The sequence below is a fragment of the Podarcis erhardii genome, assembly GCF_964252035.2.
Source record: "Podarcis erhardii genome assembly, chromosome: 1".
Lineage (NCBI taxonomy): Eukaryota > Metazoa > Chordata > Lepidosauria > Squamata > Lacertidae > Podarcis > Podarcis erhardii.
Genome location: NC_138497.1, coordinates 17,848,137 through 17,870,220, shown reverse-complemented (window position 1 = coordinate 17,870,220; position 22,084 = coordinate 17,848,137). Strand labels below are relative to the sequence as shown.

The window sequence follows — 22,084 nt, the reverse complement described above, 5'->3', positions numbered from 1 at the left end:
TAAATTATTTTTACTCTTGTTAAAAGTTATGCATCCTGAAACAGTGAAATATAAACCTCTGCATGTTTGCCCATGTTTCTTTTCTTTTCTTTTTTAAAAGGATTAATAATTTCAGCTCACCATAGATTACTGTTTGGGGATTGTACTTCTGAAGAGCTTGACGTGTAGACTCAGACTAATGTATTATTTTTCATAATTGGGTATGCTTCCTTTTCTATTAGCACTGTCAAAAGAACCAACTCAGCTGAGCGTGTATCTCCTGGAGGCCGAAGGGAAAGCTATGGAGATTCCAAAATCAGCCGCAATCGAGCTGGATCCACAAGCAGTTCATCTAGTGGTAAAAAGAACAGTGAAAGGTAGGGAAGGAGCTCTTGTTCTTGGCTCTTGAGGCTAGTCACAATGTTTGGTGGTGCTGCGGTTATTAAAATACTATTAAATCCCATGTGCATGGCACTTTAAAGACTTGGCAAAAGCAAAAAGACTGACGCCTTGTCACAAGAAAGTTGCAAACTACATGTTGAAAGTAGGAGGAGACAAAAATGTGGCATGGAATAAGTAGGGACAAATAGGGATGGGGAAGAAATCTACTTTGGTTAGGATTTGCATTTCTCAGATTTTTGTGACGTAGTTCTCCAGCTTAAAAGAAATGTATTTAAGGAACAAGTGTGCATAATAATACATATATTAGGGAAATAGCATAGAAAGTGCATTATATCAGGGGAGATTGCTTGCAAAAATGTCTGTGTCAAGCAAAATGGCATAGAAAAATGGAGTACATTAGGAGAGAGGTGCAATAAATGCTGATGAATTTTCATGAGGACTTTTTAAAAAAATTGCAAATGTGGAGATCTGAACTGGAAAAAAGCAGAAACTGAGAGAAACAAAAACTGATGGATTTGTCCATTCCTAGTGAGAAATGAGGGGGTGGGGAAGGAATGGGAAGGGCAAGGATAGAGTCGGTGGAAGAAGACTGGAAAAAGTTTAAAGATTATTTACGGAAATATTGTAAAATTAATGAATGTTAGGAAAATGTTGGAATGAAGCTATATGGCTTTAGTAGAAATGTTATAAGGAATTAAGTATAAATAGATTAATAGAGTATCAAAGGAAAAAATAAGGTTAGAATGTGTTAAGATAATTATAGGATAGAAAACAGAGAAAGATGGAAAGGAATTGCTGAAACAGTTAACAGAAGTGGAATACGAAAAGGGAGGTGTGAGGAGGTCGCGGAAATAAGTGAATGAAAGATAAGATACTGAAATTATTTGATGTGTTTTAAATTGGTTTTTTTGTTTGTTTTATTAGTTTAAATGTGTTGGTGTTGTGTAGTGTTTTTGTGTTGTATTGTATTGTTCTTATTTTTTGTAGTGTTTAAATTGTTAATAAATATTATTTAAAAAGAAAAAAAAGGGCAAGGATAAGCAGCAGTGAACATTAAACAAACGCAGAAGAATGCAGTGCGGTGGGGGAGCCTGAATGAGCAGCAGCATTTTGCAGCATGCATAGCCCTGCGCAAACAAGCTGGCACCCCACTCCTGCCATCCTTGCTAGTCTTCCCTCCATCTTCAGGGAGGGGGAAAAGCCTTGCCTTGAGGAAAGGGGAGAGGGTAGCAGCTGATAAAGGCTTCCAGTGAACCCAGGAAAGGCCTGGCAGGCTGCTTTGCTGGTGGCAGATGATCTCATTGCGTCTTTTTTTTACTGGGGATTGTTGATGCTTGTAGCCAAGCAACTATTCTTGTCGAATGCTTGCAAAACCAATTGAATTGTTTTCACTGAAAGGGCTCGATTGTTTTTTAGGGCAAGCACTTTGGTGCTTTCCCAACCCTAGTTACAGGCACCCAATCAGCAATCTTACGTGGTCTTTCATATTTAGTAGTGAACTTATCCCAGAGAAAATGTTTAGGCCACAGTTCTACAGCAAAAGGTGAAGTCAGATGCTTCAGAGATAGTTTCTGAGGAGGGAGCTGGAGAAAGATAGAAGTGGTACCATGCAGCTGTGTAGAGCTGAGTTCTAGGCATGTGGAGGTGCAGGGGTTGAAATTTAATAATGTAAGACAGCAGGATACTTCTTGGCAGTTGTGGGGTGGTCCATTTGGAGACTGGCGTGCTCTGGTCCATGGGGTCACGAAGAGTCGGACACAACTAAATGACTAAACAACAACCATTTGGAGAAAGGAAAGTCCCAGCCATGGATATAAAAGTGAAACTGGCAGAATTGCAGGCTGGGAAGAGTCCATGAAGAACTTCGGTGATAACGACAAAGTGCTTGCCTTAGATGCAAAAGAGGATGGGAAGCCTTTGTCTGGGGTTGAGGAGAAGCGTCCCGTGGTCTCTGTGATGAGAAATGTGAATGATTTTGGCAGCAGAGTTTTGAATGGAAGAGAAATCACTAGGAAGTGACAAGGGAAGTCGAGAGAGAACTTTAGTTGTCAAGGCAAGGGAGCAAAAAAGCATGAACCAGAGTTTTAGCTGAAATGATGGCGAGGAAGAAAAATATTTTTACAGTTTTGTGCACAGATGAGCAACATGACTTGGTATGATTTATAAGTTGTATTCAGTCATTCAGGGCCATGAGACTATAATCACACGAGGGAGGAGAGTAGGGCTGTGCAATTTGCCCTGCATGTGCCCGTCGCTCTTTTCTGTGAGCTGCAGACATGCTCCCCAGGGCTGAATTAGTGTTAGGGAGCGGAAAGGATGGAGGTTAAATTTGATTCAGTTCACATTTAAAGGTGAATGTACCTCATCTGCACTTTCCAAATGAATATGTGAACCGAAACAGCCATTCTTTAAAAAAAAAAAAAAATTTCTCTGAATTTTGCAGTGCTTTTCTCCAGCCAAGAAAGATGTCAAAGATACATGTAAGCTGTACATAGAAAAGCATATGTTCAGTAAAATAGCATGTATTGTATTTGTGAAAATTGCTATGAAAAGAAGTTTAGATTTGACAAAATTGCATACAAAAACGTGTGCATATTAGGAGAAATTCACACTAAAATGTTGGTGACCTTTCATGATTTGTTTATTTTCAATTGCACTGAGGTGGAAATGTTGAGGAGCAACGTTACGATTGGGAAAATGAGAAACTGAGAGACACTGAAATTGTCAGATTTTTCCATCCCTAGGGAGGGGCCAGTGTGGGACACTGGGGATGGACAGACATAGGACAAACATGTACAGCTCCATTCTCTTGCCTCATTCAATTATAGTTGCATGAATTTGAACAGTGCAGGGGGGCAGCTGGGTACACTTTGCACGGAGGGCAAAGCTGGCCAGGGGCCCCTTCTGAGTCCCGCCTTAGTCAGGCCAAGAATGCCCCATGCCTCCCAGCCATCCGGGGATTCCCACCCTGGGCCTCAGACAAGCTGTGCACGGGCCTGCCAGAATCAAAAACAAAGCCAGTACTTCATCCCTGCTGAACTGAATGGATGACAATTTTGTTTTATTTGAGATGGATGGTCATGAAGGAGAGTGGGGCTTGGGAGGAAAGATGGGCATGCAAGTCTTGTTAAAAGGATGTTTCTTGATTATTTTCACAGCAAACCTAAGGAACCAATGTTCAGTGCAGGTAATTGTTTTGCTTTCTTTATTCTTATGTAAATGGTGTTTTCATGATGATATAACCTTTTTCTAAACATGGTTTGAATGTTTGTAGCTAGCTAGGCTTTCTACTGAGTTAACTGGTCAACAGAACTGTCAACAGAACTATCACTGTTAATTTCCTAAAACACGGCCTAGTCCTACTTTACAGTGATTAACAAATGGTAATAAACAGTTTCACATTTTCTGGAAATGAACTTGATATGCTGGTTTTATCAGGTAATACTTTTCTTTTAATTTTATCTTTTTCAAGAAGCATGTACAGTGTCCTTAATTCAGTAATTAATGATGAATTTTGGGGGGTTCATTTGGGATTCAGAGTAGCATCAAACATTTACTTGTGCCTCAGTTTTAATGATCCTCACTTTAGCATCTATTGGAGGGAAGGCGAAATACAAATGTAACAAGTACAGAAATTAAAAAGGTCTGCAGGTGTGTTTTTTGTAGGCAGGTTAATCCTCCCTACAAATGCAGGCACACGAGAAAGAGCCTCATTTCCAGTTACACACCTACCACACTTGACAAAAAGCAGCACACAGCAATATTTCTGATTTGTGACCGCCCACCCGACAAAACCAAAGCTCCTAGGAGAAAATGGGGTTGAGATGGAAATGACAGTGTTAGAGCCTGTGAATACTTTCCTTGAATCAAGCAGAATCATTCCCTAAATCAATAACAATGCCCTTTTTCTACTTCTTAGGAGCCAATATTGGGGGGGGGGGCATACTTTTTAACATACTTCCCTGTGTTTTCTATCTATTCTGCTTTTAAAAAGAGGAGTACACACTACTATTGTTGTATAGAAGGATTGGCCATTAAATGCATTCAATCTGTTGAGAGCATCAGCTACTAAGCCCCGCCCCAAAGATCATTTTACTACATCCAACATGTGGTAAAATCTTCCTTACTTCTTGGCACAGTGAAGTAGATGTCTTTATGTGAAGTTCTGATTATCTCAACTGTGAGCAGCACATCTGCCGTTGCAAATAGAATAAGCAATAATACCCACAGTCCTCCACTTTCAGCCTCTCTTGCAAGAATGGTTGCATGATGATGTGGTTCAGGCAAACCATGATTTATTGTGATACCTGAACCAGTACCATCCAAGAAACCATGTTTTGCAAGTGGCCTCCAGGCAAGAAGCATGGTTTGAAGCTGGTCGGCAAACTACAATTTGGGGAAAATATTCTGGGTTAAAAGATAAATAGTTTGGGATATTCCTTCGCGTCCCCGTCCCCCCCAGCTACTATTTGGAATAGCATCCTGATATTGTTCTGGATGGTAGGAGATGATGGAAACCGAGTAAACCCATGGCTGGTCTGTACATCTCAAACACAACTTGTCATTTGTAGTCTAAATTGCAGTTAGTGCAAACAGCAACATGTGAATCAATCTAGGGTCATCCTGTTCACTGGTTGTCTGTGGAAGATTCAGACCGCTTGCATGAACCAAAAATGGTATTCCCTGAACAGGACATCAAAGAGGACAGTTGGGGAGTCCATAGAGCAGGGATTTAGGTGAGCCTGACTGTTCTTGAATGCATCTTTATCTAGCCCTTCTATCTCTGTCTCTGTAACCACAAGGGAAGCGCCGTGTGACACATTGTAAAGGTAGGTAGGCCTCGCTTCTGAAACCTCATAGCTCTCTAAGCAATCTTATTAACAGAGCCAAAGGAGTTTGTCTCCATTGAGGCAACATCTTTCTTCTACTGCTACAACGCCAAACAAGTTCGGTTTCTTCTGACCAAAGTTCTTGCAGGGCGCCTACTGGGTTGTAAGCCTTGTATAATTTAATCCAAATGGATTTTCGCTTTGATTTTTAGTTGATCTGGTCAAATAAATGGCCAAGGAAAGAGACAAATGTTAGAGAGCTATATGGCAACACATGAATGTACCATTGTGTGATAATAGTTGCTTGGCACTTCAGCTGAGAAGCCATGTGATAGAGCCTGCACTATATAGTTTGTTTGGTTAGTCTCCTAATGTGTGCCTAAATAAGCATTTAGAGTGGCATTGCGGTGCTTGCTCACTTCCTTAATTGTCCCTGGTAAATCATAGACTTAACCTGAATTGCCAACGAGCATACAGCAGTGGCTAACAGATATTTCAGTGCTGTTAACGTATTAGGTTGTCTCCAGTTGTGTCCCTCTGCTTATGCAAAGACTGTTAGGTTCATTAGAGTCTTCTATGAATGGAAACAGGTGACAAGAAGCAGTTTTTACTGACTTCCCCCCTTCTCTCTGCAGCTCCTTGCAAATCTGCACTAGAGGGTTTGGGGAACTCCCCCAAACAGAGTGGGAGGTGGGCCTCAGGCCAAAGGGGAAATTGGTGAAAATCACCTCCCTCCTCCTTCCATTCATGGAAGCTTCTGTTGGAGCAAAGAGCCTTCCATGAGCAGAGGAATACGGTTGGATATATATGAATGCCAAATTAGGGTTATTGAATGTATGATATTGGAAGTGCTTGCTGATAATTAACATTTAACCAAGTTTTAATCGATGCACAATTGTTTTCATTGTAGCTTGTGTAAACAGATTTGTGTTGCATTTGTACAAATGGTTTATTCCTAACTAACTCCTCATCAATCCGCATCTCCTAAATATTATGTGAGGCTAAGTTCTTAATCATGGTTGCTTCTATTCTCGTGGTTCATATTGTTCAACAAGCTGCATGTAACTAATTTTGCAGTCTCTCATGGAAGCAACTTGAGGCGTTGTTAGTTTCAACCTTTCTGCTCAGTTCTGTTTCCCAGCTGTTCCTGCAGTAGTATAAGAATACTGCAGGTGCTTTATTCAGCCTTGCTTTTAACAATTTAACAGTCTTTCACCTTTTTATATAGTGGCTTCACTTCCATTAGCCAGTATCTTCTCTTGCAGTCTGTTATTCTAAGACACTTGCCGTCTGTTGTTCTTTCTGTGTCTTTGAATACTAAAGCAAAAAAGGCTACATAAATATTTTAAGTGATGGTGGGCATGCCACTGTCTGAATTAGCCTATCAGTATCTATGTCTGCTGCCACACACCTGTTATGAACGGGTGGTCTGGACAATAGGTTTGGGTAGATGTTTGCTTGGAAAGGATTATTAATCATTCCTGGCGTGTGACTGATAGCAAGGTTGTTAACTGTGTGTTCTGTGGACAAGAGTTTAGTACCGTACCTTGGTATTCGACCAGCTTATTTCTCGAACGTTTTGGCTTCTGAATGACGCAAAACTGGAAGTGACTGTTCTGGTTTGCAAACTATTTTTGGAAGCCAAACGTCCAATGGGGCTTCCGATTGGCTGCAGGAACTTCCTGCAGCCAATCAGAAGCCGCACTTTGGTTTCCAAACGTTTTGGAAGTCGAATGGACTTCCAGAACGGATTCCGTTTGACTTCCAAGGTACGGCTGTACCCTGATTCTAAATGCTTGTACCCATAATGTGTAATGTAGTGATCTAGTGCTACAGTGATTGCTGCTTACCCATCTAAGCATTTACTTGCTTACATGGTAAATGTTAGGTTAGCACAGGTTCCCCAAAGGCAGCTGTCTCACAATGCTTGGATGCAATTAGTGGTTGTGTGCTTACGCTAAGTGGATGCCTAACACATTTCAGAAGAACAATACGCTAATAAGCATTAATTTAAAACCCAATCCTCACATTAGGTGGGTGCCATGCAAATGTAGCGCTGCCAGTGCCTGAGAACTTGGAAGCAGGGCATATACTACTACTCCTTCTTCCCAGTGCCAAGTCCCCCCCCCAAAAAAAATCTCCTGTTGGCACTAGGGAAGGAGTAGTCATAATAATAATAATATAATAATTTATTATTTGTACCCCGCCCATCTGGCTGGGTTTCCCCAGCCACTCTGGGCGGCTTCCATAAAAACCAAAAATACACTAAAATATCACAGATTAAAAACTTCCCTGAACAGGGCTGCCTTAAGATGTCTTCTGAATGTCAGGTAGTTATTTATCGCTTTGACATCTGATGGGAGGGTGTTCCACAGGGCAGGCGCCACGACCGAAAAGGCCCTCTGCCTGGTTCCCTGTAGCTTTGCTTCTCGCAATGAAGGAACCGCCAGAAGGCCCTCGGTGCTGGACCTCAGCGTCCGGGCAGAACGATGGGGGTGGAGACGCTCCTTCAGGTATACTGGGCCGAGGCCGTTTAGGGCTTTAAAGGTCAACACCAGCACTTTGAATTGTGCTCGGAAACGTACTGGGAGCCAATGTAGGTCTTTCAAGACCGGTGTTATGTGGTCTTGGCGGCCGCCCCCAGTCACCAGTCTAGCTGCCGCATTCTGGATTAGTTGTAGTTTCCGAGTCACCTTCAAAGGTAGCCCCACGTAGAGCGCATTGCAGTAGTCCAAGCGGGAGATAACTAGAGCATGCACCACTCTGGCGAGACAGTCCGCGGGCAGGTAGGGTCTCAGCCTGCGTACCAGGTGGAGTTGGTAGACAGCTGCCCTGGATACAGAATTGACCTGCGCCTCCATGGACAGCTGTGAGTCCAAAATGACTCCCAGGCTGCGCACCTGGTCCTTCAGGGGCACAGTTACCCTATTCAGGACCAGGGAGTCCTCCACACCAGCCCGCCCCCTGTCCCCCAAAAACAGTACTTCTGTCTTGTCAGGATTCAATCTCAATCCATTAGCCGCCATCCATCCTCCAACCGCCTCCAGGCACTCACACAGGACCTTCACCGCCTTCACTGGTTCTGATTTGAAAGAGAGGTAGAGCTGGGTGTCATCTGCATATTGATGGACACCCAGTCCAAACCCCCTGATGATCTCTCCCAGCGGCTTCATATAGATGTTAAAAAGCATGGGGGAGAGGACAGAACCCTGAGGCACCCCACAAGTGAGGGCCCAGGGGTCTGGACACTCATCCCCCACCACCACTTTCTGAACACGGCCCAGGAGGAAGGAGCGAAACCACTGTATAACAGTGCCCCCAGCTCCCAGCCCCTCTAGACGGTCCAGAAGGATGTTATGGTCGATTGTATCAAAGGCCGCTGAGAGATCCAGCTGAGAGATCCAGCAGAACTAGGAAACAACTCTCACCTTTGTCCCTAGCTCGCCGGAGATCATCAACCAGCGCGACCAAGGCAGTTTCAGTCCCATGATGAGGCCTGAATCCCGATTGGAAGGGATCCAGCCAGTCAAAGTGATGCCCTCCAGATCTTTTGGACAGCAATTCCCATTAGCCCCAGGAAGCACAGCCAGTAATAGTGTGTCATGGGAGTTGTAGTCCAAAACATCTTGTGTTTAAAACCTGATGAAGATAACCGTGGTTCTTCTCACCTGGCTTCCAGATTAAGAGTGGAAGCCAGGTGAGCAGAATCAGGGTTGTCATGGTTTAGATGGGGGTTGAGGACCTCCATGAACTCACAGCCTCCTGATTGTGCTTTGGAGATTGGCAGCATTCCATCAGCATTGGACTTTAACATTGGCTACCCGCATTATTTTCTGATAAGTGATCTTTTGAGCTTTTGATGTGTGCTACATAGTCCATGTTTAAGGACAGGTGTGCTTTGTTTTGTTGTTGTAGGCCTAGAAATGTAGCTACCTGTAACTTTCCTGTACAGCTCGGGAACTGTCAAGTGTCCAGCTATTCATTGTGCACTTTGTTTTTCTATGTGCAGCTGTAAAGTACTGCAGCAACTTTTCATGTTTTATCTCTAGCAAAATGTGCAAAGTACAGCTTTGTTAAGCTTGCAGTTATGTGTTCGCTTCAATGCATTTTGTTGCTCTTCCTTAAAAAAAAGAGAAAAGAATTAGAAGGTGTCTAGTTAAGCTTTGGTTACATTCCATATGTGCATTGCGGGTTTTAAAAAAACACTAACCACTGCAACAACTGTTAAATTGTTATTGGCAAATAAGCTTATAACATGATATTGTTGTTCTGTGAATTCTGATTAAAACTACAATGACAACACATAAATTACCGTATTTTTCGCTCTATAAGACGCACAAGACGCACCTAGTTTTTGGAGGAGGAAAACAAGAAAAAAAATATTCTGAATCTCAGAAGCCAGAACAGCAAGAGGTATCACTACGCAGTGAAAGCAGCAATCCCTCTTGCTGTTCTGGTTTCTGGGATAGCTGCGCAGCCTGCATTCGCTCCATAAGACGCACACACATTTCCCCTTACTTTTTAGGAGGGGAAAAGTGAGTCTTATAGAGCAAAAAATACGGTATGTTTGTCTACTAAAACAAAGCCCTCCTCCTTTAAACACTGGCTCTTTTTTTTTTTTTAATGGTGTTTGAAAATCCTTAGCAATGCTTTTAGTAGACCTAAAATTCTCTCACTGATTTACATAATGTTATTGCTTCTGCCCTTCCATTTTCTCTATGCCCACGATTATTCCGTCTAGTAACTCTGCTGATGTCATTGACTCCAAAACTGCCCGATTTGGATGAGAACAAGGCTGGATCCCTTGATCTGCCGATGGAGCAGCAGGAGGCAGCAAGTTCTGAACCTCGAAAAGCTTCACCAGCTGTTCGCAAGAAACCTCCTTTGGCTTTGCCATTTCCTAAAAGTCCTAGTCAGACTATCATGACATTTCCTAGATCACCTAGCTTTTTAAGCCCCATGAAGTCCCCAAGTCAGTACTTCCAGATCTGTTATTAAAGTTCCTCTGGCTTCATACTTCACTTAAAGCACCGTCGACTAGAGCATTTTTGGTGTTCAGGGTGTTTACTTAATGTCAGCAGAGTTCAGATCTGTCATTCTTTTATGTTTCTCTCTCCTTTCTCTGTGCTGTCATTGTTGCTGCTTCTGTTTTAAAGCTTAGCCTTCTTCTTTCTTACATGTACTTCAGCGCAGATCTTTTACTAATTGCCTGTCCTCGTGCTTCCAGTGTATCTCTAACAATATAAACTGAGTGCAAAGTTTGTCTTTACACTAAGATGCCGTGAATGTTAAAAATTGTAGATGCTGACACCCAGATGTGTAAATATCCAATAAAAATAAATAAAAGAATTTCATGTGGCATATTTATTTTTTTTTGGTGTTAATTGTAATCTTTGGAGTTTCTTCTTCAGTATTGTAAAGAGATTTAAAGCAGAAGGGGACTTGGTGTGTATAACTGATTATTTCAAATTTTGCTTCCCCCAAATGTAACTTCAACGTGTCATTAGGCAACATATTAGTGGGCTGGGATAGAAGAATGTTGAAGTACATGACTAATGGTGTATGTATGTAATTCTTTCTGTCTTTTGACCTTTTTGTAGAGGAAGGATACGTTAAAATGTTTCTGCGTGGACGCCCTGTTACCATGTTCATGCCCAAAGATCAAGTGGAATCTTACAGTCTGGAAGCAAAAGCAGAACTACCAGCCAAGAGGCTAAAACTGGAATGGGTGTATCCTTTGCTTATGGCTGCATGTTAAACGTAGAAACTGCTCATTTCTTGGGTTCGGTTGTGTGTTGTTGTTTTTTTGTAATGTATCTTGGAAGGTTATTAAACATAGCGGGCATCTGGGGGTTTTTTTGGAAGCAATTACCATTTCACTGATAAAACAATCAAATGAGTATTAATAATATGAAACTTCTGCTGCACATCTTTATCCCATTAAGCAGCTCCAGGAAGGCTTCAGCTGAATGTAGCCTGAAGGTTTATGTTTAAAACCAGTTAATTATCACACGGTTAAATTAGGCACATTGCAGAAAAGTAGGGCGCTATGGTTACTAATTATAATGTACTTAAACAGCTTTTCTCTTTTACTGGCATATCAAAGGGTATTTATATGTCTCTGCAGTTTTTAAGGAACAGAATTCTTAGAAAATACATCATGATTTTGAGCACATCCATTTAGGTTGTATAAATACCGTCATTGCTTGGTCATATGCTACACAGAAAGACAGTTTATGCTGGTTCTCTTTTTATTTACTCCTAGAATTATTTTTCAGATTCTTTCTTAAGCACACAAGTCACTGTTGGCCAGTCTTTTGAAGACAAATCAGAAGTACTGTACAGGGCCTCTGTCTGTCTGTCTGTCTGTCTGTCTATCAATTTATCCATCCAAAGTTCATCTTGGCCTTCAATAAGCAAGAAACCATGTATGACAAAGCATGCTGCTGCATGATTTTAAATGTTAAATAGCATCATGTGCCAAATAGTACCATTTAACATATAGATTAATTCCCACGATTAGATTAGATCTGCCCATGATTGGCACTGGTGGTTGGAGAATGAGATTCACTGCTTCTGTATTGTTGTAGGCTCCTTCAGTTGCATCATTTAAATTATTTCAAGGCAAATCTGTACAACAGACCGAATACAGGGGAAGGCAGGTGAACTGTACATTGCAAAAGTCCAAAAGGGGGGCTATACTCATCTGTGTTGTGGTTTGGGTGATAAGTCTATAGGTACACTGTGCTAGCATTTCCCGAGGGGGTGGGCTTATACCTTCTTACTTTGTGGCTGTGGAGTTGTCCCCAATGAAGAACAGCAGCAGGATATTCCAGGTCTGAACTGCTTAAAGGTGAGGAGATCTGTTCACTGGGAAGGTCCCAGTCTCTTGTTTGAAATGGAGGTTGTCCCACCTGCAGGCTTGATGGGGGAGGGGGGAATCCTGTTTCAAATGGCAAGCTCTCCTTCTGCCACTTGAAACCAAACCCACCTCAACCAACAGGGAGGGCTCCCAGACAGCATACCTGATGTTGTACATCATGTCTGCTGAGATACAGCACAGAAAATCTGAAAGGAAAGCCCATCGCTCCCCAAAAAAGAAATCTGTCTCCACCAGATTCACCAGGAAATGGAACAATGGTTAGTGAACTGTGTTCAGCATCTGGTGCAAATAAACTAGCGCAGTCATAGAGCCTTACAGTATGGACCCAAATTACCACATCAAATGGCGCTTGCAATTTTTGAACGGCCGCTTGCAAACTATTATGATCTTAACTAAGATGTCAGCTATGGCTACAGGGGTCGGGACTGCCGTAGTAACCTGTACCTCCTTCCGACGGGTGAAACCGTGTATTTCATTGCGTCTGTTGTTGTGTTGTACAATGTTGAAGAGCAACTACAGCGGCATTACACCGCTCACAATGACGATGTCAAGTGGTAAGCTGTATAGGGCACTGATACCTTGGCAATAAAACAAGGTGGAAGAATTGAAACTATAGCGTGTCCCATTTCTCATAAAGCAGGGGTGGGCAGAAAGTAGATTGGGATCTATTGGCAGATCTCTAGGTGGTTTGCAGAAATCTGCAACAGTTTCTAACCCCTTAATAGTCTTAATAATGGCAGCAACTTAAAAGCCCTGCCCGTCCAGTTAGATTGCTTGTGATAGGACTTGAGAGCTTGGTTCTGGTACGGATCACAAATTGCTGGGCTGGGCATTTGTTCAAAGGTCCCATATTCCTTAATTCTTAGCGTATGGCCATCTCGCTGAAGCACCATTTTGCACCTGGCTCTGGCTGGCAGATTTTGGTGTTCCAGTAAAAACAGAGTAGCCTGAAGTTTGCCCACGTCTTGTAAATACAGTCGTACCTTGGTTGACGAACGCCTTGGCACTCGTTTGGGCTTCTGAACGCCGCAAACCTGGAAGTGAGTGTTCTGGTTTGTGAACGTTCTTTGCAAGCCGAACGTCCAATGCAGCTTCTGCGGCTTCCGGTTGAGTGCAGGAAGCTCCTGCAGCCAATCAGAAGCTGCGCCTTGGTTGTCAAACGTTTTCAGAAGTCGAACGGGCTTCCAGAACAGATTCCGTTTGACAGCCAAGGTACGACTATAATGTACAGCAACAGAGCCAAATTTTAGGGGGGTCCAGACACAGTACCCACATGCGCCTCCACCTGGTGATACTGTCTTAATTTTCCAACAATGCAGTGCCTAGGTAGGAATGAGAGCACAAAAGTTAAGCCATTCATACTTCTTCCATTACTCATGGAACTGATGTTGTAGTGAATGGGAGATTCCTGGCTAACAGCCCACAGTTGTAAATACTACCACCCTGGAGCTGGAGAGCAGGAAAGAATCACATTCTGGCTCCATGAGAAAGAAGACCTAGGATCACTATGAGGCTGCACTACTGCCTTCTAGGAATCAAGGCAAAAAGGAGACCAGCCTAACCTCATCCAGGGGCCAGAGAAGGAGCAGCTTCAGGGAACTCACTTCTTGCTTTCTTCCCTGAAATAACACACTGCTCTAACTCCTGTTGCCTTGCTGTTTTCTTAGTTTTAGATTTTATGATTTATGTGGAAATGATTTTCCACTTGGTTATGTATGGTACTTTTTGATGTTTTATTTATTGCTCATGGGTTTTGTTATGTTGATAATTATGTAAATCTTGTCATGTTGTAAGCTTGAGCATTGTTTTAACTATGGAAATATGGCATACAAATAAAACGTTGGAATATAAATGATGGCATACAACTATGGCATACAAATGAAATGATGATGATGATGATGATGATGATGATGATGTTACAGATGTTGCAGAAGCATGGGGAGCCCCCCTTATCTTTTTAGTTTATAAGTCTGGTGCATGGCTTTTCCCCTTTCTTTTTCTTTGGGCCACTTGGGAGACAGGCATCTGAAAAGCAGGACAACAATATAGGGTTGCAGCCAATTATTTATTTATTTATTTATTTATTTATTTATTTATTTATTTATTTTACCCCACCCATCTGATTGGATTGCCCCAGCCACTCTGGGCAGCTTCCAACAGATATAAAAACAACTAACTTTTACTCAGAACTAGACCCATTCAAATTAATCGCCACAACTCACTTAGGTCAATAATTTCAAAAGGGAGTTGAAAGCGACCCATAGTAAATAATACCCTACATCAGTTCTCATCACCAGCTTTGCATGATTACAAGAAATGGAACAAAGAGCACTGATGCAGGCATAAATCTAGTCCTCAATAGTTCGTGCATTTAGTGTTAATATTGATTTGGTTATTGCAAGAGATTGCAGGTTGGGGACAGTGCAACTTTGAGCATTTGTCATGGGAATTAAATTATCAAATTTAAATAGTTTATGAAAAGCATGTGCAAAATATTGTAATTGTTTGCACCCTTCAGTGTCTTGCGATACTTGTCTTCACACATTAGACATGGCAAGGGCTGAAATGAGAATGTTTCGGTATGCATTGCAATAAATGTTTGGGAAACCATCCAGTCCAGGGTGTTCAAAATTCTTTTAGCTTGCATTGTAAGCAGTGTTTGTAATATGAGATTTGACAAAGGTTTTTTCCCTCCCTCCTTCAGCCTAGCTGTCCATCCTGACAGGATCACCATAGCAACTGGTCAGGTTGCAGGAACATCTAAGGATGGGAAAGTAAGTCGGCCTATTGATCATGTTCAGAATTTTGCTTGTTAGAAATCTGTTGTTTTTATACCAACGTACTAATGTGCTAATATATTAATACTAATAAGGAGCAGGTGTGTTAAAAGTAAACCTCCAGGATTATATGTTGAAAGGAACGAGCTCCAATGTAGTGGAAATGATAGAAGAAATGATGTTAGTAGGGATATATAAATGAGGATGAGTTTGGTTCCTAGTTCAGTTTCCTTTCCAATCTAAATCCACTTCATTCTTGGGTGCTTTGTGCTTGAGTATGCATTGATTGTGAAGTTTTGATTTGGATTCTTCATACAACACGGTCTGCTGGATGTATGTAAATCTGGGGCAGCTGGATGTTTATTTTGTGTCCGAAACCCAATTCCTGTTGCATATAGCAGTTTCTGGTATCAATCAATATCATTCCTGAGAACTTGCCGCTTGAGAGCATGATGTGTCAAAATGAAGCCTTGAGTCAGATGTGGTGCTGTTTCACTTTGTTGGGCAATGTCTACCAGTTCTGTTGGTAAATGATTCACGGTAGTGACCTGGTCTTATTTTGAAGTGTTGTCTCAGTTTGAATGCCCTCCTTAAGGAAACACACTTTGCATTTTTTTCTTTAGCGCTCTGTTAAAACTTTCTCATTTGTCCCAGCATTTCAGATAATAATATTTTCGAGAACTGCTTTTGTTCCTCAATTTTATGCTATTCATACATTCATTCTGTTGCATTTTTAAAAATATTGCACCTGTGTTGTACAAATTGTTCTTTCACTTTAGTACAAACACTCTTCTGATGAAGGGTGGTTATTTATTCAGGCTGCCTCTGCACTTTTTAAACCAATAGGAAACTAGAAACTGCAAATAAGGCACCAGGAACTACTTCAGGATCATAAAATGTAAGGGCAGAATGAATGACATAAAAAAGCTGAATGCTCTGGAGAAAAGCATGAGCTTGATAGAGGAAATGTAATAAGAATACAAGGCCTTTCTAGCAATCCAGCTTCCTGTCTGTATAGTGGGAAGTTTGCAAGGCTGTGGGAAACTTGCAAGCAGAACCCGAGTACAGTGGTACCTCGGGTTAAGTACTTAATTCGTTCCAGAGGTCCGTTCTTAACCTGAAACTGTTCTTAACCTGAAGCACCACTTTCGCTAATGGGGCCTCCTGCCACCGGAGCACGATTTCTGTTCTCATCCTGAAGCAAAGTTCTTAACCCGAGGTAATATTTCTGGGTTAGCGGCATCTGTAACCTGAAGCGTATGTAACCCAAGGCACCACTGTACTTATAACTGTCAGGCATAAATGTCACCATTTGATGGTACTAAAATATAGAATCTCCTTTTCCATTAGCTTTCTAGTTATGATGGTTGTATACAACTCCAGGATCTGAGGCAGCATAGCCCCTGAATGCCAGTCACTGTGGGTGCAGCACCCAGAGAGAATCTTGCTGCCTGTCATTTCCCCATAGGCATCTGGTTGGCCACAGTAGGAAACAGAATGTTGCACTAGATATGCCTTTGTTCTAATCTAGCAGGACTCTTCTTATGCCCTTGCTAAAAACACTAAAGCAAATATTACAGTTACCGTGGTTGTAATGGAAAGTGGGAAAGGATCTGTATGAAAGACTATCGACCTTAGCCATTTTCAATAAGAATATTTATTATTACTATTAAATACTTGAACTAGTAAGGTTCACTGGTTGCAGCTCTTTCTTTTTTTTTATTGCTCATTAAAGACTGCAGATAATGGAAATGCAATTCTTATTTTCTTGTTTATTTCAACGTGTTAAACCTCAAGTATAAAGTGATTTCTTTAAATCTTCCAAAGGATTCTCCCTGCAGAGATCTTTATTGACAAAAAGACCAAGAACAATTCTGGCTAATCCTTTTAGTATTTATTCAGACTTTGCGTGAATAGATTTTCTTGCTTATAGACAGAACTGCCTCTCTGCAACTTGGGACTGCAATCATCAATAGGCAAATACTGTCTGTCAGTTGGCCATGGCTTTTGCTATTTTAAAGATTTGCAAAGATTGCTCTCTAGCGTTCTAACTCTGCATTGCAGACATTATATAATCCTGTCAAACTCCATTAGCTGTCATTGAAGGGAGCACCAAATGCAAGTTGGATAGGCTGTGCATTAGTTATAAATTGGAAGCGTTATAAGACCTGTCTGTTTCATCTGACTTTTAGAGGGCAGAGTGAAGCTGTCAGAAGGTTAAATCTTTTTGTAATGTATTGGACCATTTTGGAAGTTTTGTATGGTTTTGTAGTTGAATCATACTCCTCACTTTCTGGGAACAGCAAGCATGCCCCTTGCCCCCAATAATTCCAGGATGGGATCTCAAAAATGCTTCACGTGTACATAGGGAATTGATCTTTCCAGATTTTTCCCGGTATGACCTGACCTAATCCACATTTCCTAGACTAGTGTGCAGGTTGAACCACAGCTTTCTATTGGGTTTTGTACCTCTCTGTATGCTGTGACACAGTTCTTGGCTAAAAAATTATCAAAACACATTCAAAAATTATATATTTTAAGAGAAAATTAGAAAGGAGTAGAAACAGAATGGAAGGAACTTACACTTGCAAAAGTGACATGAACTAGAAATAGAGTAAAATGCCCGTCTGCTTATCAGTGTCTCAGTAACCCCGACAACCACACTATACGTTAGACCAGTGTTTCTCAACCTTGGGCCTCCAGCTGTTTTTGAACTACAATTCCCATCATCCCTGACCACTGGTCTTGCTAGCTAGGGATGATGGGAGTTGTAGGCCAAAAACATCTGGAGGCCCAAGGTTGGGAAACACTGCGTTAGACCACTATTACCCCTATATTGCAGATGAGAGGCAGTGGTTGAAAGAGAATTGGACCTTTTCTCCTGTATGTATGTGTTTCCATGAACGGAAGATGTTAAATATGGCTAAGAAGCATTTGCAGGTATTTTTACATACCCTGATTATACAGTGGTACCTCAGGTTAAGTACTTAATTCGTTCCGGAGGTCTGTACTTAACCTGAAACTGTTCTTAACCTGAAGCACCACTTTAGCTAATGGGGCCTCCTGCTGCTGCCGCACCGCCAGAGCACGATTTCTGTTCTCATCCTGAAGCAAAGTTCTTAACCCGAGGTACTATTTCTGGGTTAGCGGAGTCTGTAACCTGAAGCGTATGTAACCTGAAGCGTATGTAACCCGAGGTACCACTGTATTCAGATTCCTGCCCCACCCCACCCCCAAATCTAACTGCAGCTGTTGCTTATTGTTTGTTCCATTTCTGCAGCAACTCCTGCCCCATGTCCGCATTTGGGACTCTGTTACTCTGAACACGCTGCATGTCATTGGGATGGGGTTCTTTGACCGGGCTGTCACTTGCATTGCATTTTCCAAATCAGTAAGTGATATCTCTTTATGTATTGTTGATGCGCTTTTTGCCGTATTTACAGTTCTCAAATCTGTTGTCATAACTCAATGGGACAGCTTCCTCTGTAAGCAAATGCTATTCACTTCTGTGTTAGGTTGTCCCCAGTGGAATGCACCAAATATTATTTTACTGGATTCTAGTTTTGCTGATAGTTTTGCTTCAGTGAAATCTTTTTCTTAGGCAAGAAGGGTTTAAACAAACAAACAAACAAACAAAAAAGGAATTCCCAAACATTTTTACTTCTTCTACAAGTGGAATTTTGATTTGTTTGCTGCAGATCTGTCTGTCTGAATTTGTGACCAAGAAGTCTGCTCATTCCTCCCCTTTCTCCCCTTAAAGTTTAGAGCCAAATTAGTTGTAATAAAACAGCAGAGGGCCTTCTTGTGATGCCCTCCCATCAGATGTCAAAGAGATAACCAATTGCATGACTTTCTGAAGACATCTGAAGGCAGCCCTGTATTAATAAGTTTTTAATGCTTGATGTTTTGTTGTGTTTTTATGTTGGAAGCCACCCAGAGTAGCTGGGGCAACCCAGTCCGATGGGTTGGTTATAAATTTATTATTATTATTATTATTGTATTTTTGCTAAACAATTTTTTGTATATTTTCCTCAAACCTGCCAATAACACATCTTCTGTGTGGATGATGCTGTTTTGGTTTCATAAGGACTGGCTCGTAGAGAACTGCCTTTCCAATTAGAATCTGTGGTGATATTAAATCACTTTTTGGTGCATTCCTCCAGTGAGATATTTCATGTTCTATTTCAGAATGGAGGGAGTAACCTTTGTTCAGTGGATGACTCCAACGACCATGTGCTTTCAGTGTGGGACTGGCAGAGAGAAGAAAAGCTAGCAGATGTCAAGGTATTTTGCAGTGAGATTGCTTTTATGCTACTTGAGACCCACCAGGTTTGTTCCCTCGCGCCTACCCCATTGGTGCCATATTCAGTGTAACATCTTGTAAGCATTGCTGCTAGCCTCCAGTGTGGTCCAGCAGCCTCCCCTTATGTTCTTATTTGGCCTATATCTATACAGATTAATGTATTACAAGGCACTTAACATCCCTCAGCAGCATATGAACTGACTATTGATGCTCTTAATGTTGTCTGTGGGCATTTTGACATGTCTGGGTTTTTTTGCAAATGTTGAAATAATTTTTCCCTCCTTCTAGTGCTCTAACGAAGCCGTATTTGCCGCTGATTTTCACCCTACAGACACTAATATAATAGTTACTTGTGGGAAATCGCATCTTTATTTTTGGACGCTTGAAGGCAGTTCTCTCATTAAAAAGCAAGGCTTATTTGAGGTAACAAGTGCTTATGTTCATGGGGGTTACATATGGAAGTTACATAGAAGAAGCCTCTAGCCAAAGAATGGGCTGGCTGGTTCAAATAAATGTATGAACTTCACCCGTCTTTCTCCCAGTGTTGTATCCCTGGTCTTGTTGTCCTCCTAGTGTCACCAGGTCACAGTGCTGAAGGAGAAGCTGCCCATGGCAGGATTCATCCAACAGGGTGTAGACCAGGGTTTCCCAAACTTGGGTCTCCAGCTGTTTTTGGACTACAGTTCCCATCATCCCTGACCACTGGTCCTGTAGTCCAAAAACAGCTGGAGACTCAAATATGAGTTGTTGCTCTCCGTTCTTGGGTAAAAGCATCACGTTACCTACTATTGCAAATATGACTCTGATTCATCACACTTGCTCTTCCTTCTTCTAGTCAAAACTTGTATATCTTTCCAGCATCTTAGAATATTGGCTGTGATGTTATCTTTATGGTGCACAACCCAATATATACCCAAGATCTCCATAGAGCCAGTTCCACAGGTCCAGTGATACTTTGTGGCTTGTGTTTCTCAAACAGCTGCAGACTGCTACCATTGCTGTATTGCAAACTACCGTATTTTTCCATCTGGGGGACTCAGATTTAAGAAAATGGGGAGAGATGTATCCATGTACAGTGGTGCCTAGCAAGACGAAATTAATCCGTTCCGCGAGTCTCTTCATCTTGCGGTTTTTTCGTCTTGCGAAGCACGGCTATTAGCGGCTTAGCGGATTAGCGCTATTAGCGGTTTAGCGGCTATTAGCGGCTTAGAAAAGGGGGGGAGGGGAAAAACTTGCAAGAACTCGCAAGACGTTTCGTCTTGCAAAGCAAGCCCATAGGGAAATTCGTCTTGCGAAGCACCTCAAAAGACGGAAAACTCTTTCGTCTAGCGAGTTTTTCGTCTTGCGAGGCATTCGTCTTGCAGGGCACCACTGTATAAGATGCCCCCTAATTTTTGACATTATTTTTTAGGGGGGAAACCTAGTCTTACACATGGAAAAATATGGTATTTGTCAAACTGAGAGTTCAAAAGCCACATGATTTTTAAAAGCGTTCAAAGGGAAGTGCTGAAGTTCCACTGGTCATTTGCATGACTTTGGGTCTACCTATAGTTGACTGTTGAGTCCAGGCCAAGCATGTGGAATGTGATTTCTTTCCCCCATATTTTTAGGGTCACAATCTGGAATGTCACTACAACAAAACCTTACATTTCACAACCAGGTATTTTAAATGCAGTTTTGATTTAAAGGGATTTCTTCAGAAAGGAAGATAGCTTTGAATCCATTATTGAACAGGTGTATTATGGCATGGATAAGGCATATGTGCAATGTATTCTATTTAATATACTCATAGGCGCCGACTCCATGGGGCCTGAGGGGGCCTGAGCCCCCTCAAAAATTCGTTTGGGGGGGCTCAGCCCCCCCAATAATTTAAGAAAATTATTAGTTATTTTATGCTTTGTAAAATCACAAAATTATGTTGGTATTTTTTATTTTCCTTGTTTGACGATAGTTACCTTTTAAAATACATTCAGTAATGAGTTAAAACAATAGCCACTCCCGATCTCGACCCATCAACAATCTCGCGGGGCTGGCGTCAGCCCCGCGAGAAGCAGGGATTCCCCCTAGCTCATTAATATTCACCGCCCACAGCGGCAGCCAATCGGCTGCCGCAAAGGGCGGGCCCTCACAGGTTCACTTAAGGTCGGGGCAGCCCGGGGCTCGCCCCTTTCGTTCCCCCAGCAGCAGCGGTTTGGAGGTCTTGGGCCCCCCCAATATTTTTTATAAGTCGGTATGGGCCCCCGCCCCCCCAATATTTTTTATAAGTCAGCGCCCCTGAATATACTTCAAGGATTTGTAAACATATGTTGATGTAATCTGTAAAACTTGCAATTTCTTGAGTGTTACTTATTTCTCTTGATTTTTATCTTGTGGTAAGCATGCAGTTTTGAAATTATATAAATTGAATAAATAAAAATATATCATAAATATGTTATTCCCCTGTGATTATTATAAATATATCAAATCTCTTACCATACAGAAACAAGAAAAGCCAAAATTTGTTTTGTGTGTGACGTTTTCTGAAAACGGTGATACGATTACTGGCGACTCAAGCGGAAATATCTTAGTATGGGGGAAAGGTAAGAAGAATAAGCTTATAAAACAGTAAATGACTATGTATGACAGAGATTTAACAGTTACCGTATTTTTTGCTCTATAAGACTCACTTTTTCCCTCCTAAAAAGTAAGGGGAAATGTGTGTGCGTCTTATGGAGTGAATGCAGGCTGCGCAGCTATCCCAGAAGCCAGAACAGCAAGAGGGATTGCTGCTTGCACTGTGCAGCGATCCCTCTTGCTGTTCTAGCTTCTGAGATTCAGAATATTTTTTTTCTTGTTTTCCTCCTCCAAAAACTAGGTGCGTCTTGTGGTCCGGTGTGTCTTATAGAGCGAAAAATACGGTATTTCTTCTGGA

General features: G+C 41.8%; 1 protein-coding gene across 5 annotated transcripts in view; it reads left to right on the top strand.

The window, feature by feature from the left end:
* The window catches only part of EML1 (EMAP like 1), a 133,374-nt gene that overhangs the window by 93,087 nt on the left and 18,203 nt on the right, over positions 1 to 22,084 (top strand). For 3 of the 5 annotated variants that reach the window (XM_081859869.1, XM_081859867.1, XM_081859870.1), the window contains 10 exons: positions 222 to 356; positions 3,540 to 3,568; positions 5,184 to 5,210; positions 10,811 to 10,940; positions 12,498 to 12,647; positions 14,798 to 14,867; positions 18,151 to 18,261; positions 19,059 to 19,154; positions 19,462 to 19,596; positions 21,653 to 21,752. In XM_081859869.1, coding sequence (XP_081715995.1) covers positions 222 to 356; positions 3,540 to 3,568; positions 5,184 to 5,210; positions 10,811 to 10,940; positions 12,498 to 12,647; positions 14,798 to 14,867; positions 18,151 to 18,261; positions 19,059 to 19,154; positions 19,462 to 19,596; positions 21,653 to 21,752 — 983 coding nt within the window. The remainder of the gene's footprint in view (positions 1 to 221; positions 357 to 3,539; positions 3,569 to 5,183; positions 5,211 to 10,810; positions 10,941 to 12,497; positions 12,648 to 14,797; positions 14,868 to 18,150; positions 18,262 to 19,058; positions 19,155 to 19,461; positions 19,597 to 21,652; positions 21,753 to 22,084) is intronic. The other 2 variants (XM_081859868.1, XM_081859871.1) reach the window with 1 other exon arrangement.